Raw genomic sequence first — 19,157 nt, forward strand, 5'->3', positions numbered from 1 at the left:
ACACACACACACACACACACACACACACACACACACACACACACACACACACACACACACACACACACACACACACACACACACACAGATGACAGCAGGTAGCATTAGTACAGAGACCTCATCATTATACATAAAGGAGAAGTAACTGTCTTTCAGTCAACTCAAACACTAAAACAAGTCTCTCTGTACCAATGAAACTGGGAGGAAAGAAAGGTAAAAAACAGAGAGTGCAGTACCATGCGTGGTGAAGTTGAAGAGGGAGGGTTTTTCTCGCCCGTTGGGCAGCTTGACGTTGGGGTCCCTCAGCTCGTCGAAGAAGGAGTGTGCACACGCCTCCAGGGGGGTGAAGCGTGAGGTGGGCGTGTACTCCAGCAGCCGAGAACACAGGGCGATGGCCTCCGGTGGCGTACGGGGCCGGAACACCTAGCAACCAATCACACGCAAGGACAAGAGTCAAGGAGCCAATCACAAAGACAAGACTGGAATCAGTTAACCACTCAATTGAAAGATAGTATCATGCACACAAAGATGTATGTTGTCATGATAGCAGATGTGAGAGAGGTGTAAAGACTATGGATTTCAGTTATCAATTTATCCGTTTCTGCTTATTGATATGAAATGGAGAATGTCATTATTACTTCCTATCTTACAGATATTATCTTAACTGACTGAGGTCATCACAAAGGTGAGGGTGGTATACATAAATATAGTATAAACTTAACTATTGCGCTTGGATAAATTATATTGAAATAGTTTGTCCATAAATTGTCCTTTATATTTTTCCAGTTCAAGTGTAAAGGGCCCAGCCCTACAGCGGCAGGGTAGGAGACTCTAGATCAGCACAGAGACAGCTTCTACCCCGAAGCCATAAGACTCCTGAACGTCTAATCAAATGGCTACCCAGACTAATTCCGTTGCCCCCCTCTTCTACTCTCTGTTAGTATCTATGCATAGTCACTTTAATAACTCTGCCTACATGTACATATTACCTCAATTACCTCGACATCAGTGACCCCCACACATTGACTCTGTACCCCATGTATATAGCCCCGCTATTGTTATTTTACTGCTGCTCTTAAATTATTTGTTATTTTTATCTCTGACTTTTTTTTAGGTATTTTCTTAAAACGGCATTGTTGGTTAAGGGCTTGTAAGTAAGCATTTCACTGTAAGGTCTACACCTGTTGTATTCGGCACGTGACTAATACAATTTGATTTGAGACTGGCTAGGGGGCTGCAGTACTACAGAACAACCACAAGGTGGAGTCTGGAACGCCACCATGAGGACCGCTCTACAACACTGCCTGCTTATTGGCTAAGGGGTTATCCAATGCTGGAGCAGTGGGCAGGGCTGGGCCCTGTTCAAATACTGTACAATGTCCTCTTTCCTAACTCCCTTTGTAGAATTTATCACTGACCTGACCAGGGCCCGTTTTCCCAATAGTGATGGAACTTAGGCTCACAAGTGTTTTAACGATGCATCTTTCCTACAACAGATGAAGATGTAACATGCGTTTCGCAAAACACCACGCATAGAGAACGATCGCTAAGTACGTTGTTGGAACATGTGTCGATACTGTAGGATCGAAAGAAATGGGGCGCTGCGCTCGGATCAGTTTTTACATTTAAATAATTCTTTAACATGATAAATATTTCAAAATACTGACAACGAATCAGCTCATAGAGAGATATTAAAACCTACGGCTGCAAATCGAAGACAGCTTATTCTAATGCTTACCCAATAAAAATGCACCAAATCGGCACATCATTGCACACCTTAGGCTACACATCATGAAATATATTAAGATAAATTACAGACAGTAACCTACAAATAGCAATGAATTGAGCATGAAATGTACACTATTTCAATATGATTGAAATAGGCCTATAGCCTACTGTTTATATTTGAATGCAGTCATTCATTTGAAGCATCTTTTTATACGTTGCTTGTTTGTATTAATTGCAAAGACATTGGTAACTTTGTATTCGTAATCAACTTTGTTCTGCAGTTATCGGTGGCCACAGAGAGACGATAAACCATGTGATTCTATGTTTAGCTTAGATCTTCTGTGTGTAAAGTGATGCGGGAGGGCAAAAAGCATCTAACAACACACTTAGCTGTTCTACGAGTGGTCTGAGGCAGGAGTTAGACTACGAGCGTTTTCAAGTGCAATGTTAATAACAGTGGTTTTGGTAAACAGCTCTGAGATTTAAAGATGCTCCTACGAAGGTTCTAACGATGAACTTAGCCTTAAGATGCTTTTGGGAAACCGGGCCCCGATGATTTCTTCATGTGCCCTTGCAGATTAGAAAGAACCTGATGGTTGTAAGCAATTAGGTAGAAACCCCAGCTAGCTTACTGGATAGATGGAGTTGTTACCATATTGCTTACACCTATCCAATCCTTACAGATCTAGGTGGGGCCCATCATGAAGTTCCTAGGTGAATTGATTTTCATAATTGGAGGATACAGATTTAATGGGATGGCAGAGATGAATGCCTGGCAGGCTGACGAGGCGAGCACAGAGAAATGATGCTAGGGGAGGGGGTGGATTGTAGAGTAGTAAAATAGTTCCTGTACCTGTTGACTCACCTTAGTCCATGCGTGTGCCTTAATCTGGGGGAATTTGAACTCAGTGTAGTTGGGGTTCATCTCTCGGATCTGCTCCCGTGTAGGGGTCCCCAGAACCTACAGCACAGAGACAGCAGAGGAGAAGAGGGTGAGGTGGAGACAGGGGGAGGAAGAGACAAGGGAGGGAGAGAAGATGACAGAGAGCGTGAGCCGTTTAGAGAGGGTCAATTGCGAACAACAGGGAGAGAGCGAGAGCGAGAGAGACAACATTCATTCGATGAAAGAGAGAGAATTTGGTGGCAAACACCAGAACTGACAGGCAGGTTTCAGTACCTTGATGATCTCCACCAGCTGATCCACTCCACTGTCGCCAGGGAAGATTGGTTGCCCTAGCAACAGCTCTGCTAGCACACAACCAGCTGACCACACATCTGTAGAGGGGGCGGAGCATAAACAGGAAGATGTTGTGATTTGCATACTTGCTCTAGAGGCTCTAGAGGTGTAATTATATTAATTTAAATGGGGGTTTAGCAGTTAGCCTACCTATGCTAGAGGTGTAGTCGGTGGCACCAAAGATGAGCTCGGGGGCTCTGTAGTAACGAGAGCAGATGTAGGACACGTTGGGCTCTCCGCGTACCAGCTGCTTAGCGCTGGAGACACAACATCAGCACAACATACTGTCAGTCACACACTCTTCATCATCATACTCATCAATATCATCACCATGTTATGACCATCACTGTCATAATCATCATCATCAAAGCCAATCAAAGCTAATGAGAACTGCAGATTCTTTCCCATAATTTAAACTGACCTGCCGAAGTCACAGAGTTTGAGTACGGCCGTCTCAGGGTCCAGCAGCAGGTTCTGGGGTTTGATGTCCCGATGGCAGATCCCAAACGAGTGGATGTAGGCCAGACTCCTGAACAACTGGTACATATATAACTACAACACACACACACACACATGCACACATTATAAATGGAGAGCAGAGGACAAGGACACATTTGATGGATACAGTGTGCACTCGCGCACACACACACACACAAGTACCTTGACATAGACCATGGGTAGGGTCTGTTTGGCTCGGCTGTAGTGTCTGGCCACTCTGTAGACCGTCTCAGGAACATAGTCCAGTACCAGGTTCAGATACACCTCATCCTTCTGTAACACAGAAACAGAGAGGGGGTTTCGGCAACACACACGCACAATGTAACTATTGTTTGACTATCAGTGACTCGCTCTCTCGTACACTACTGCAGACAGTGATGTCATTTCCTGCCGAGGGCACCAGGGGGATGGGCGCTGCACCCCACCCCTATAGCAAGCCTACCACTCAATCCCTCTTCCTCTGATCTGATTGGTGGAGGTCAACAGTCTGCCGTGAGGTCACATGCCAGCCGCTCCTCATCTCTGAGCTCAGACTTCATCCCATACTGCCCCTGAAGGTGTCCAAAGAAGGACGGAGCGAAGCGGCAGGTCTATGAGTACCATGTAACCCAACTCAACTTTCCACTTCACTCATCTTCCACTCCTCTACTACTTTCTCCCGCTTCCGCTCTCTCTCTCACCTACTAGACTCCTCTCCCTGTTCCATCTGTTAGCAGAGCCAGTCAGCAAACTAACCAGAGGAGACAGATTGTAGCGTGAGAAGCTAGCTGGCTGTTCATGTGAGCTAGTGTTATCATGGAGTCTGAAGAGACTGCCAATCTGACACAATTATGTCTACTAGAATGGATCTGTCTGGACTGACCCTTTTCTCTTTCTCACACATACCGTAGACACACATACAGTCGCACGCACGCACGCACGCACGCACGCACACACACACACCCACACCTCCCCAAGACATGGCATCAAGTCTGACAATAAATGTTTTTTACAGGTTAAGGTGATGGTGCTCACACCTCAACATAATTTACAGAGAGAAAAGGATTTACAGAGAGAAAGAGAGAGAGTGAAAGACATAGCACAGAGAGAGCCCTGAGAGAGAGAGGGAGCACTAGCACTCATTTCAGAATAATTCACACTACAAGTCTCTACATATTCAACTAGGAAGACTAGAGCACTGTTAAAAAACATGAGCCTGGCATCCTGTCAAAGACATATAAAGATATTAGCATTGCCATCTGGTTTGGGCTTAGTGGGACTATAATTTGTTTTCAACAGGACAATGAACCAACACACCTCCAGGCTGTGTAAGGGCTATTTGACCAAGAGTGATGGAGTGCTGCATCAGATGACCTGGCCTCCACAATCCCCTGATCTCAACCAAATTGAGATGGTTTGGGATGAATCAGGTTTGCAGAGCGAGGGAAAAGCAGCCAACAAGTGCTCAGCATATGTGGGAACTCCTGGTTGAGAGAATGCCACGGTTGTGCAAAGCTGTCATTAAGGTAAAGGTGGCTACTATGAAGAATCTCAAATATTGTAATGATGGGGCAGTGAGTAGGAAGCAGGTGCAGAGGAAACATTTGAATAAAACAACAAAACCAAGACCACAACACTAACATAAGGCAGTATCCCGGTACACAAGAACAATACCAACTGCTGAGTGAACCTGGGAGAGTGACATATAAAGGGGAGGAAATGATTACGGTAATGGAGTCCTAACAGGTGCGCGTAATGATGAGTGCCAGGTGTGCATAATCGTACGCCGGAGGGGAGGAGCAGACGTGACAAATATAAAGTATATTTTGATGTGTCTAACACTTTTTTGGTTACTACATGATTCAATGTGTTATTTCATCGTTTTCATGTCTTGACTATTATCTACAAGTAAAATAGTACAAATGAAATAGTAAAATAAATAAAAGCCCTTGAATGAGTAGGTGTTCTAAAACTTTTGACCGGTAGTGTAGATGAACAAATAAGTTGTGGGTGTGTCAAGGCTTGGCCCCTCACTGGCCAATCAGAACGTGCGCCATGGCTAAATATGTGGTTGCTTCAAGTTGTGTATTTACAGTGTTTTATGTACTGCCTTGGGATCAACTCTAATGTTAGTCCATTATAGTTTGTTAAACAGCTTACAGACACAAAATAACTAAATGTAGACCTATCCCATCTTTGCTAAATATGTTAACATGAACCTGTTTGCAGTCCACATTGTTCTAAGTCATTTCATGGCTTCAAATGTGGAAATATATACATAGCATTAACACTGATGTAGGGGCTAGGCCTACTGTAAATTGCATAATGGCTGAGCATGGACATCCCAAACGTTGTCAATAAGCAAGATGCAATTCATTATTGATAAGGCCTAAAAAAGAGAGTGAATAACTCTAATGAAATTCTAATCAGGCAATATGTGTAAATCCACTTACAGGCACCATAATTTCTCCCTGCGGGTACATCATATTAAAACAATGCAGACTATGGAGGGTTTTACACACATCCAAACTTTTCACAGTAGCTGGACAAAGAACCAATATAAAGAGAAAGGGAGAATGTCTACTCACCCTTATACTGCTCCCAAATATAATGTTTTATAGGCATATTGGAACCATCATATTGGAACCATCAGATCGCATCCAAACTGGCATTGCATGCGCGCCACGGCCGTTCTCACCATAAAACCAGTGAATTATTCTACTAAGTTTGCTTTAATTAAAATTAAATGAAAAACAAGCACTGTTTTATTTCCAACAACAATAAATAATAAAATGTAATGATATAAAATCACCGGGAAAAAAACCAAAACATGAGGCATTGCTGTTGAATCAACCTTCGTTATAGTAGGCCTAGTGTAAGAGTAGCCTACAAGGAGGGTTTTAAAAATATGAAATGGAAAACAAACATTTATTACAGGAAAATAACTTCTAAAAGCTTCACCAAGGTTCTCATGGAGAGATGTAACCTACATAATGGAGGAGTTATGTACGTACAAGGCATGGCTGCCTACAATACATAAAAAGGGGAACGTCAGCTCACTGTTTTGCTCCTCTCAAACTTGATCTTTTAATACAACTTTGATGATTAACAATTATTTCCAAGCGGTATCACAAGCCAAACACGCTAGTGATTAGAGCGTTGGGCCAGTAACCGAAAGGTTTCTGGATCAAATCCCCAAGCAGACAAGGCTATGCTTGGTTTTTAATCAAATAAAGCACAATGGGGAAAAAACATGAAATGTTTCATGAAGTATACAGGCACCGAAACCACATCTTGTTCCATGTGCATTTGGGCAGTGTGCGTCACAGATTTCCACTGTCAAAATTCATGCCCTTACCAACTGCGTTACTGCTAAAATCTGCTTTGGTTGGTTTAAATAACCCTGCCAGCGCTGCCTGAAATTAGCACTTTGGCTCATGTTTTTAAGGACACACTTCAAATATATCCACCCCTCCCATCTGAGCACAAGCGTGCTGATATTAAACAGTGAAATTGAGGAACCTGGCGTTATGGCTGGAATGTTTTTACATGACAAAATTGCAAACTAACGTGCGTTTGACACTAGCGCCACCTTAACGCCAGCCATAAATAGAGCCCTTGAACTGTGTTTGAGGTGTGTTGTGTACGTGAGTTAACCAGAGAAGTGTTCAATCAGTCCAGATACAAGACCTTACATAACCCCACATAATCCTAACACTACTGCTAACAGTGCTACTGCTAACAGCAAATGCTACTGCTGCTTTAACACTACTGCTGCTACTACTAACACTACTGCTACATCTAGTGCTACTGCTGCTACTAATACGACTGCTGCTATTAATACTACTGCTGCTATTAATACTACTAATACTATTAATTTTACTGCTGCTATTAATATAACTGCTCCTAACACTAGTTCAGCTACTAATACTAGTGCTACAGCTAGCACTACTGCTGCTATTAATACTACTGCTGCTACTAACACTACTGCTACTACTAATTACTATTGCTAAAGCTAGCGCTACTGCTACTACTAAAACTACTGCTAACAGCTAACTCTACTGTTCCTACTACTGCTTCTACTAACTGCCGCTGCTACTAATACTATTGCTACAGCTAGCAGTACTGGGGAGGCAGGTAGCCTAGTGGTTAGAGTGTTGGGCAAGTAACCGAAAGGTTGCTGGATTGAATCCCTGAGCTAAAAATATGTCGTTTTGCAACCTGAACAAGGCAGTTAACCCACTATTCCCCAGTAGGCCGTCATTGTAAATAAGAATTAGTTTTTAACTGACTTGCCTAGATAAATGTTAAATAAAACTATACTGCTGCTACTAATACTACTGCTAACAGCTAAAGTTACTGCTACTACTAATACTTTTGCTACAGCTAGCGCTACTGCTGATACTAATACTACTGCTAACAGCTAACGCTACTGCTGTTACTAACACTATTGCTACTGCTAACACTATATCTACTGCTTGCGCTATGCTACTGCTAACTGATAAAGGAATGTATATGTTTAAAGTAATGATTAAAGAATTCCACCCTGAAATCATATAATTATATGAAATGTGTTAGAGTCATAATTTAATAATGTGTGTGACTAGACAATTGTGTTACTATTTTGCAATATGAGCTGGGTAGAGTTGAGACATTCAAGGCCAAGGCCTGAACTGTCGACTTGTGACAACAGGAAAGAGGGCCCTTCCAAGGCCCCTCTAATCTAGGGAGGAGAGGAATGGCTAGAAACTGCCAGGCTGGTCGAAAAGTGATAAATTGTGTGTGTGTGTAGGTGGGAGTTATAAAATTACTGTTTTCATTTTTGACTTCAGAGTACTCTCTGAATAAAGAACTAACCTTTTGCAGATTTCTGAGACTTTGTCAAATTCTTCTATTAACCAGGGCCTTACAACCTCTGGGGAATTGGTCAAAGCTATAAAATAGTTATGTTAGAACATTGGGATAACAATTCTCATGACAACTTGGTCCTTTGAGCCAGATCTCAATACCTGCCTCTGTCATCCCAAGGAACTGCTGAAAACAGTGCACGGGCGGATCAGAGATCCGTAAGATAAAGACCTGACCTCTGAAATTGAGGGTCCATTTCAGGCCGGTGGCGAACTGGTACACGACAGAGGCGGTGACAAGATCCAACCTACATTGAATTCTCAGCTGCAAGATAAGGTCAGTAATCTTTATTCATTAGTTTGGGATTGAATTCTAAACTTATTAAAAATTGACTTAGAATGGACTGGATTAAATTCCTATAAAGCATAAATGTGAGGGAGGATTTTAACTGTAAACCTAACAGTAAGTAAGATTTGTATCCCATCCATAAAATGTAATGTAGAGAAAGTTGTAATCCCCAACCGAATCACCCTATGCCAGATATCCACAATTAGAACAGAGAGGAATAAGGAGGTAGGAGGAAATGAGAGGAGATGGAGAAGAGAGACGAGAAGAGTGAGGCTCACAAGAGGGCCCCTAGCAGCTGGTGTTTCCTAAAATTAGCAGGTGGCCTTTAGTCAGGCAACCCCCCTGCTCCGTGCATTCTCCCCTCTCCCACAGCATCTCTCCCTAATCCTCACGCATGGGCACCCCAACTCCAGTCCAGACTAGGTTTCCTAGGTGGGAGGATCCATTACCCCATTGTCATGGACCTGATTCTGTGAGTGCTGCATATGTGCACCCTGACAGATTGGACACACAAGTGTGGTCTATATTTGTCAGTGCTCTCCCTATCACCATGCAAATGACAGTTTATACGAACTCAACCATTCATGGGTTATGAATACTCAGAAAAGGAATACTCAGAAGGAACAGGACATTCAGCCATACGGATAAACAGACAGTGATACAGACAGACACAGAGGGACACAGACAGACACAGAGGGACACAGACAGAGGGACACAGACGGACAGAGAGGGACACAGACGGACAGAGAGGGACGCAGACGGACAGAGGGGGACGCAGACAGACAGAGGGACACAGACAGACAGAGGGACACAAACAGACAGAGGGACACAGACAGACAGAGGGACACAGACAGACAGAGGGACACAGACAGACAGAGGGACACAGACAGACAGAGGGACACAGACAGGCAGAGGGACACAGACAGGCAGAGGGCCACAGACAGGCAGAGGGACCTTGTCTCCGCTGGAGTAGAAGAAGTAGCGCAGGCGAACGATGTTGCAGTGGTCCAGCTTCCTCATGATCTGCAGCTCGCGGTTCTGACGGGGAGAGAGACAGACAGATGTCAGTCAATACTACCTTACTGTTTCAACAGGATACAGCATGAGAAGTACAACACCGAGGTCTACAGCAGATAGAGAGTCAGGTTAGACTACAGAAACACAGCAGAGATTTGACTCCCATCAATATACGATAATTACTGGCCCTCAATCTGGAGAACTCCAGGTCAAACAGGCCAAAAGAAGGAGTAGCCACCCACAGAGGATGAGTAGCCACCCACAGAGGATGAGTAGCCACCCACAGAGGATGAGTAGCCACCCACAGAGGATGAGTAGCCACAGCTCTGATCCACAGTGGAATGCAGAGAGGGAGAAAGCGGAAAAGACAGAAGTGTTCAACAGAACTACAGAAATGTCCCTGGGATACGCAGACATTTCAGGGTGACTGGGAGTGGAGGTTGGAAATGACTTGGATGTAATCCTGTAACTAAGGAAGAACAGGACCACTGAGAGGGCAGTACACTGACAGACACAAAACCATCTTATATTCTCACAAACACAAACTACCTGCATAGAGTGCATAGGGTACATATGGTGCATATGGTACACTGGGTGCATAGGGCGCACAGGGAACACGGGGTGCATATATGATACATGTGGTACATATGGTGCATCGGGTGCATATAGTACATACGGTGCATATGGTACATAGAGTACTGTATGGATAGACACGTATGAGCAATGTTAGCCTACTACTTTAATCTCATCTACCATTGAGACACCCCCTCAACTAGCCAGTGACATCATCACCATCCTCCAATGTGGTTTCCTGTTTCTCACAGACAGAGACAGGCCAGCAGACAAGCATGCATTGCAAACAGGCAACGCCCTCTTTCCCAGCGCCAGGGAGAGGAAAGGACGGTAGTACCATATGGAGCAGAGCAGAGCAGAAGATGGCACTGCAGTCATTACTGCTGACCTGTCATATACTGCACTGGGACAGAGACATGGTGAGGATAGAGACAGAGACTGGTAAACCACAGTGACATCATGACACACAACCAACATGGAAGTTGTCATAAAGACAGTGACACTAACAGGATGGTAAAGCAGAGTACACACACATCAGAACATCCTACAAACACACGCACTAGGGATGGGCATGAGTAATCAAGTAACTCTATCTTTATCCAGAGATAAAAACATTTTCAAATACTGTAAAACTATTTGGTGGAATGTGCTTTGTGCCTGCCCGAACGGGCAACTGAAATGTCTTGAAGACAACATTAATTTGTTTTGACTCGAGTGTTCCATTTGTACATGTACATTGGCAGGGCACAACAAAAAAGAAACCAAGCCAAGCATCACACAGTTCTTCGACCTAAATTCCCTTTCATGTCTCACTTATTTGTGTTCCGACCACTCCCTCTATACACACATGCTGCTGAGTGTGCACGCAAGCTCCCATAGGCCTACAGAAATAAATGCCTATTCAAAAAACCTATCTAACTGATGTGATACACAAGCTACAAGTAAAAACAGTTTTATCACACATTCAAAATGGACTGGTTGATTGAAGTAGGAAAAAATGTGTTCCAACAATGAGCTGCAGTTTTGGAATAATTGCATCCTGTCTATTTTCTGCTTAAAGGGATACTTAGAGATTTTGGCAATGAGGCCCTTTATCTACTTCCCCAGAGTCAGATGAACTCGTGGATAACATTTTTATGTCTTTGCGTGCATTTTTAAGGAAGTTGCTAACTAGCGCTAACACAATTGCTAACTAGCACTGGCGCAATGACTGGAAGTCTATGGGTATCTGCAAGCATTGGCTCGCGAAACTACCTCTAACTTCCTTCATACTGGATGCAGACATAAAAATGGTATCCACGAGTTATCCTGACTCTGGGGAAGTAGATAAAGGGCCCCACTGCCAAAATCTCAAAGTATCCCTTTAAGCTACTTTGCCAACTGCTAGTGCCAGGGGTCTCCAACAGGTCGATCGTGATCTACCCGTAGCTCGCAGCCCACCTATGAGTGGCTCACCAAACTTTTCACGTGTTCCACCGCAAACTGTCATAAACACATCTCACAGTATCAGACACCGCAAGCTCCCGGCTATGATCTAGTGTAAGCAACATTGACATTATCCCACCCCTGGTTAGCCACTATTGGCTTAAGCCAAACCTAACAATATCTGTCAATTAATTTCTAGTAACATTGCCCCTGTCTGTGTGGTGCGCACGTTTCTCTATCGCTCCATGTGTAGCCAGTTGACGTGATAACCGTCTTGTGGGTTGACAGAAATACTTTCCCCAAAACCTTCTCAATCAAATGTTAACTGCAAAGTAGGCTTACCTGGCAGAAGTATATCTTGAGTAAGTATATTTGTATATTTGATTTGCTAACTTTGCCATGAAATGAGCAGCAACAGTACAGAACCATTGCTAGACCAGCACATTAGATGGCATATTCCTCACTCGCTAAATGCGCAATTAAAAGGGCCAGTAGCGCAATTAAAAGGGCCAGTAGCACAATTAAAGGGCCAGTAGCACAATTAAAGGGCCAGTAGCACAATTAAAGGGGAATTACACATACAGTTTTCTCCCAGACCAAATAACCTCCATGAACCATTGTAACCAATATATAATCTAAACCCAGACATACTTTGGGAAAAGTTTGGTGACCCCTGGCCTAGGCTATAACCCCCCTAAACATACAGTAGACAGGTGCCACACTGAAAAAATGCTACAACATTAGTTTGATAAAGACAAAGAGCATATTTTCATCAGAATCATTAAGCCTACTCACCAGACAGATGTCGGAGCAATAATTCATCAACATACAGTTTTCATGTTAATCTATGTTTAAAATTCCAAAGAACAGGCAGAATAAACAAAATTGCACGACTGTATGTCAAAAAGAAAACAAATTTTGGTTTGTAACCCTGAAGAAATTGTCTTACAACTCGCCTAACAGAGCCCTGTTTTAAATGATCACTTTTGAGAAAAACTGTTCCAGAAGCTAGATGCGCATCACTTCGCAGTGATAACTTTTTTCATTTTGAAAAATATTTTGTTCCATTTTATTCTGTTATAATAGGTCATGTTTTTTTTATATATAAAAATATAAAATAGGTGTGTCTTGACTGTGATAAGGGCTCAGAAAATTAGAGCGTCTTGTCTGCTAAATTAACATAACAAGGCTATGCCATTGCACCACCTAAGGCTTCTGGAAAAACAAGCATCACTGCTGAGGTTACTGCCTTTTTGAAGATTGTATTCCAAGGTGTAATATAACCAGTTCATATTACGGTTTTAAAAAATGTATCTTAAATGGCACTTGTGTTTTTATTGACACTGAGTGAACAAAAAATTAAGCTCTTTCCATGACAGACTGACCAGGTGAACACAGTTGAAAGCTATGACCCCTTATTGATGTCACTTGTTAAATCCACTTCAATCAGTGTAGATCAGTGGTTCCCAAACGTTTTATAGTTCCGCACCACCACAAACATTCAACCTCCAGCTGCGTACCCCCTCTAGCACCAGGATCAGCGTACTCTCAAATGTTGTTTTTTGCCATCATTGTAAGCCTGCCATACACACACTATTCGATACACTCATTCTTAAGTTTTTGTCACAACCCTGCTCGTGGGAAATGACAAAGAACTCTTATAGGACCAGGGCACAAATAATAATAATTCAATTTTCACAGAACTGCTGGTTGCAATTTCGATGAGGCTCTCTTGTTCAGATATTGGTAAGTGGACTGGAAACAGGGCATGAAAGGGATAACGAATCCAGTTGTTTGTTTCGTTCGTTTTGGGAAAGTACCTGCGTAATTGCACACCCAATTCACTCAGGTGCTTCGCTATATCACATTTGACATTGTCCATATTCTTGTTCATTTGCACACAAAAAAAATCATACAATGATGGAAAGACCTGTGTGTTGGTTGTCCCTGTTAATGCAGACAGAGAAGAGCTCCAACTTCTTAATCATAGCCTCAATTTTGTCCCGCACATTGAATATAGTTGCGGAGAGTCCCTGTAATCCTAGATTCAGATCATTCAGGTAAGAAAAAACATCACCCAGATAGGCCAGTCGTGTGAGAAACTCGTCATCATGCAAGCAGTCAGACAAGTGAAAATGATGGTCCGAAAGCAACTCCTACGTTGTCTTGGCTGTGTGCTTTGGGTCGTTGTCCTGTTGGAAGGTGAACCTTCACCCCAGTCTGAGGTCCTGAGGGCTCTGGAGCAGGTTTTCATCAAGGATCCCTTTGTACTTTGCTCCGTTTATCTTTCCCTTGATCCTTACTAGTCTCCCAGTCCCTGCTGCTGAAAAACATCCCAAAGCATGATGCTTTGATGATCACCATGCTTCACCGTAGGGATGGTATTGGCCAGGTGATGAGCGGTGTCTGGTTTCCTCCAGACGTGACACTTGGCATTCAGGCCAAAGAGTTCAATCTTGGTTTCATCAGACCAAAGAATCTTGTTTCTCATGGTCTGATAGTCCTTTAGGAGCCTTTTTGCAAACTTCAAGCGGGCTGTCATGTGCATTTTATTGAGGAGTGGCCACTCTACCATAAAAGCCCGATTGGTAGCACTGCAGAGATGGTTGTTCTTCTGGAAGGTTCGCCCATCTCCACAAAGGAATTCCGGGGCTCTGTCAGAGTGGGATCTTGGTCACCTCCCTGACCAAGGCCCTTCTCCGCCGATTGCTCAGTTTGGCCGGGCGGCCAGCGCTAGCAAGAGTCTTGGTGGTTTTAAACTTCTTCCATTTAAGAATGATGGAGGACACTGTGTTATTGGAGACCTTCAATGCTGCATTTTTTTGTATCTTTCCCCAGATCTGTGACTCAACACAATCCTGTCTCGGAGCTCTAAGGACAATTCCTTCGACCTCATGGCTTGGGTTTTGCTCTGACATGCACTGTCAACTGTGGGAACATGTATAGACAAGTGTGCGCCTTTCCAAATCATGTCCAATCAATTGAATTTACCACAGGTGGACTCATATCAAGTTGTAGAAACATCAAGGATGATCAATGGAAACAGGATGCACCTGGGCTCAATTTCGAGTCTCATAGCAAAGGGTCTGAATACTTATGTAATTAAGGTATTCCATTTTATTTTATTTTTAATAAGTTAGCAAACATTTCAAAAAAACTATTTTTGCTTTTTCATTATGGGGTATTATGTGTAGATTGATTAAATAAAAATGTTCTTAATCCATTTTCGAATTAAGGCTGTAACGTAACAAAATGTGGAAAAAATTAAGGGGTCTGTGTGTGTATGTGTAGCAGTCATGTGAGGAGACTTAGCGCTCAACAGTCATGGAGTTCACTCTTCCTAACAGCCCCTACATAGGGAGAGAGAGAAAAAGATGGGGGTTGGCTGCTATAAAGGGAAAACAACACCTAAAGAGTAAGAAACAATGTGTTAGAAGCTAAGTCTGCTATTGCCTTACGAGCCTGTCTGGCAGAGACTGCTAGCTAGGCTGCTAATCTTAGCCTATGTTAAACTCTGAAAAAGACAATACCTCAAACCAACATATCACTTCTGTCCAACTGTTCAGTACATCTACTGCTCCAAAGCCAAAGTTAATGACCTGACAAATGACACTCCAAAGCTAGTGACATTAATGAAAATCCCAAGCTAGTAACTAATGCTAATGTAAATAGAGAAAAGAAGACTCTCTCTCTCTCTCTCTCTCTCTCTCTCTCTCTCTCTCTCTCTCTCTCTCTCTCTCTCTCTCTCTCTCTCTCTCTCTCTCTAGGACTGTCTGTCTGTGTCTTTGTCCTCAGGCTCTCAGCTAGCAGCAGGACACTGGCCAGTGCCACCATTCTAATGGTGACATCACCAACAGGCCTGGCTGTCAACACAACAAGGAACTGGGACATGTTCCCTCCTCTAAGGGACAACAACAACACATCAGTCAATCCTATTCACAGACCTACATGGTGATGGTATCCTGAGGCCCAGGAGAAATTCGGTTACTATGGCGACAATCCTGAAATTCACACACACACACACACACACACACACACACACACACACACACACACACACACACACACACACACACACACAGAGCAGCCATCGTTGCATTCACTGATACAACTGAGCAGATATGAACAGCTTTGGATTTAGGAGTTTGTTTCTGTAGTAGTCAGTGAGAGTGGTGGACTGACACTTAGTGTGTGTGTTTGTCTCGCTCTGCTCTACTAACGTGGTGCCTGTGATCCATTCACAAAAGGCAAGACAACAGTAGTGTGAACGGATGGAGTCATGCTTCACAGATGAACACACTCACACACTCTCTGAATGAAAGTCACCCGTTACAAAGAAAAGGGAGAATGTTACAGTTTCATGAGAGATCAGAGAAACTGTGTGTGTCTGTGACTGCAGTTTCGCTCACCTTAAACCGCTTGTCCTGCAGAACCTTCTTGATGGCCAGCAGCTCTCCAGAGTCACACAGCTTGGCCTGGTAGACCACTCCGAAGGAGCCATTCCCAATCACCTTGGTGTCTGTATAGCTGACCTCTTGGGGCCTGTCGGGCCCTTGGCCTGGGGTGGCCACCACCGTCGTCACCTTACTGCCATCCTTGTCCCCTGGAGGGAGGACAGAGAGAGGAGGAGGGGAGAGAAGGGGTGAGATTGGGGCGGCAGGGTAGCCTAGTGGTTAGTGCGTTGGACTAGTAACCGAAAAGTTGCAAGTTCAAATCCCTGAGCTGACAAGGTACAAATCTGTCATTCTGCCCCTGAACAGGCAGTTAATCCACTGTTCCTAGGCCGTCATTGAAAATAAGAATTTGTTCTTAACTGACTTGCCTGGTTAAATAAAGGTACAAAAAAAAGATGACAGTGACCATAGGGGAAATCAGTAAGTGAGACTAGCTACGACACACTCAGATGATCACACAGTTAGGGTCATTTTACTAAGCCTGACACACACGTTATTACATGATTATATTACTAAGATATGATACACACATTTTAACAGTCATACATGACTAAACATCCGTGGGACTGGGTTTGAATCTCAGCCAGTGACTTCCATGAATTAGATTATTCAAGACGATTGGTACAGTAATCCATAAACTGGAATAGAGACAGATTCACATATAACTCTCCTCCCTTTCCTTCCTCTACAGTAAATTGCACAGCAGCCCATTGCCTTGGGATTATTGGGAGGCCTACTCCTGTTTAAGTGGGTTTAAACTGAAGTGCGCTGGAGTGTGTGTGTGTGTGTCAGGGTTAAAGTCTGTGTTAACTCCTTGTTAAAGGATAACCAGACCTGCCTAGCGTGCCGTGGTGGGTGTCGCGTGCCGTGGTGGGTGTCGCATGCCGTGGTGGGTGTCGTAGCCATACCACCACCCTCAGCCCCTGCTACCAAGCACACATTTAGCTAGGAGTGAAACCTGTTCATATTATTATCATCCATGGGTGTCAAAGCCAAGATAATACATTTAAGTAAAAAATCCTAAATCAGTCCATATTTCCTGACTCTCACTCACACTTACAATGACATAGATACTGAATCTCGATCCCACTCACATCCATAAACCGATTGACTCCCTAGCCACCTAAACCCTTGGTTCCTATAGCCTATAGTTCCCTCACAGACAGTCACATGTCATTAACATGACCCATCCCTTACACAAGACCCAGGGAAACTAGGTTATACATTTGCTAAATGTGTAAACTGGTTTGATTCCAGGCTGTATCACAAATGGCCATGATTGGGAGTCCCATAGGGCGGTGCAGAATTGGCCCAGCGTCGTCCGGGTTAGGGTTTGGCTGGGATAGGACGTCATTGTCAATAAGAATTTGTTATTAACGGACTTGCCTAGTTAAATAAAGATTAAATAAAATAAAAAATAAAAATAACTCTTCCATATTAGTCTGGATCATTGTCCAACCTGCTTGGGAGACAGTACATGACAGAGTGGTTCTAACTATCACAGCAGAATTCACTCTACTGCTGACTACTGTCAGCTGCTTCTGTGGTAAGTGTAGCTGCAGTGCTGAAAGGCAGGCGGGCAATGAAAAGATCAGCTGGATGAGTCTGTGGTGTGTTAATGCTGCTGAGCCAACACTAACAGACAGACTCTCGATACCAAACGCCTGCTGGTTCTGAACCTGTCAAAATGAGACAGTGGATGAATGCTATGCTGAAAAAGGAGTACACTCACTTGGTCAATTGTTTGTGTGTCAGAGAAAAGGTAGTAATTATTCCAGCAGCCTTGATGCAGTCTCACACACTTAGCAACTAGACCTGCAGAAACACACACTAATGCACGCTGTATCCCCCTCCCTCAGAGAGCGAGAGAATAGAACTGTCTACACAATCCAGCAGGATCGTTTCATGCCTCTTCACTTCCTGAAACCGTGAGAAACGTACACATCAGCCACACAAACACATGACCTTAGCCCTTAGGGGCGGGTAGGTAGCCTGGCAGGTAGGAGCGTTGGGCCAGTAACCGATGACATGGATGTTGATTAAGGCAGCCCCCGCACCTATCTGATTCAGAGGGGTTGGGTTAAATGCGGAAGACACATCTGAGTTGAATGCATTCAATTGTTCAACTGACTAGGTATCCTCCCTTTTCCCCACATCTCCTATTTCTACTAAAGAGGGATGCCATGTTGACCCAACGTTCACTTGGACAATGTACGACTCAGCACACTACCTCCATCAATGCAGATAGTGTTAGTGGCAAGTAGGAATATGATCACAGTGCAGCACACACACACACACACACACACACACACACACACATTCAAGAGCAGGAAATGACAGACTTCACAGAGAAGGATTTCACACAGACGAGACAAATCACACATACGTTTGACCATCATGCTTATCGGTCTACTGGGTAATTTGCATAATTCTATGGAATTAAATTGGCATGTGTATTTTTGTTAGTCGTCATGAATCATTTATCCAATACAACTATCCCACGCACACAGCATAGGCCTACAGAGACTATTTTGAGGGGGGGTTTCTGCTGCAGCTCCTCAGCTGGTTGCTGCTGGGTAAAAACATGTGCTGTTATAAGCCCAGTCATCGCGCAACAATTCTAAATGCAATCAAGTGTGAAAAACGGTTTTGATGGCCACAATTAAAAATAGCTATTTTTATTTGGTAATTGAAGCACGCCTCCCATTCAAGTGAAGGCAACGATAGGCAGTCTATCAGCACATCACCCACCACTTTACAATGTGAGCTATGCATTTTGAAAACATACTTAGGCCTTTTTTATTTTTTATTTTACCTTTATTTAACCAGGTAGGCTAGTTGAGAACAAGTTCTCATTTGCAACTGCAACCTGGCCAAGATAAAGCATAGCAGTGTGAGCAGACAACAAAGAGTTACACATGGAGTAAACAATTAACAAGTCAATAACACAGTAGAAACCAAAGGGGGAGTCTATATACAATGTGTGCAAAAGGCATGAGGAGGTAGGCAAATAATTACAATTTTGCAGATTAACACTGGAGTGATGAATG

The 19,157-nt window shown here is 43.5% G+C and overlaps 1 protein-coding gene across 6 annotated transcripts in view; it reads right to left on the bottom strand.

The window, feature by feature from the left end:
* The window catches only part of LOC109870679 (glycogen synthase kinase-3 beta-like), a 37,093-nt gene that overhangs the window by 4,133 nt on the left and 13,803 nt on the right, over positions 1-19,157 (bottom strand). For 4 of the 6 annotated variants that reach the window (XM_031805669.1, XM_031805670.1, XM_031805668.1 and 1 more), the window contains exons 2-9: positions 16,063-16,256; positions 9,593-9,676; positions 3,626-3,736; positions 3,387-3,517; positions 3,116-3,222; positions 2,906-3,003; positions 2,582-2,689; positions 237-423 (exon numbers count right to left, since the gene is read on the bottom strand). In XM_031805669.1, the coding sequence (XP_031661529.1) occupies positions 237-423; positions 2,582-2,689; positions 2,906-3,003; positions 3,116-3,222; positions 3,387-3,517; positions 3,626-3,736; positions 9,593-9,676; positions 16,063-16,256 (1,020 nt within the window). The remainder of the gene's footprint in view (positions 1-236; positions 424-2,581; positions 2,690-2,905; positions 3,004-3,115; positions 3,223-3,386; positions 3,518-3,625; positions 3,737-9,592; positions 9,677-16,062; positions 16,257-19,157) is intronic. The other 2 variants (XM_031805671.1, XM_031805667.1) reach the window with 1 other exon arrangement.

The sequence above is a fragment of the Oncorhynchus kisutch genome, linkage group LG26 (genome assembly GCF_002021735.2).
Source record: "Oncorhynchus kisutch isolate 150728-3 linkage group LG26, Okis_V2, whole genome shotgun sequence".
Taxonomy (NCBI): Eukaryota; Metazoa; Chordata; class Actinopteri; order Salmoniformes; family Salmonidae; genus Oncorhynchus; species Oncorhynchus kisutch.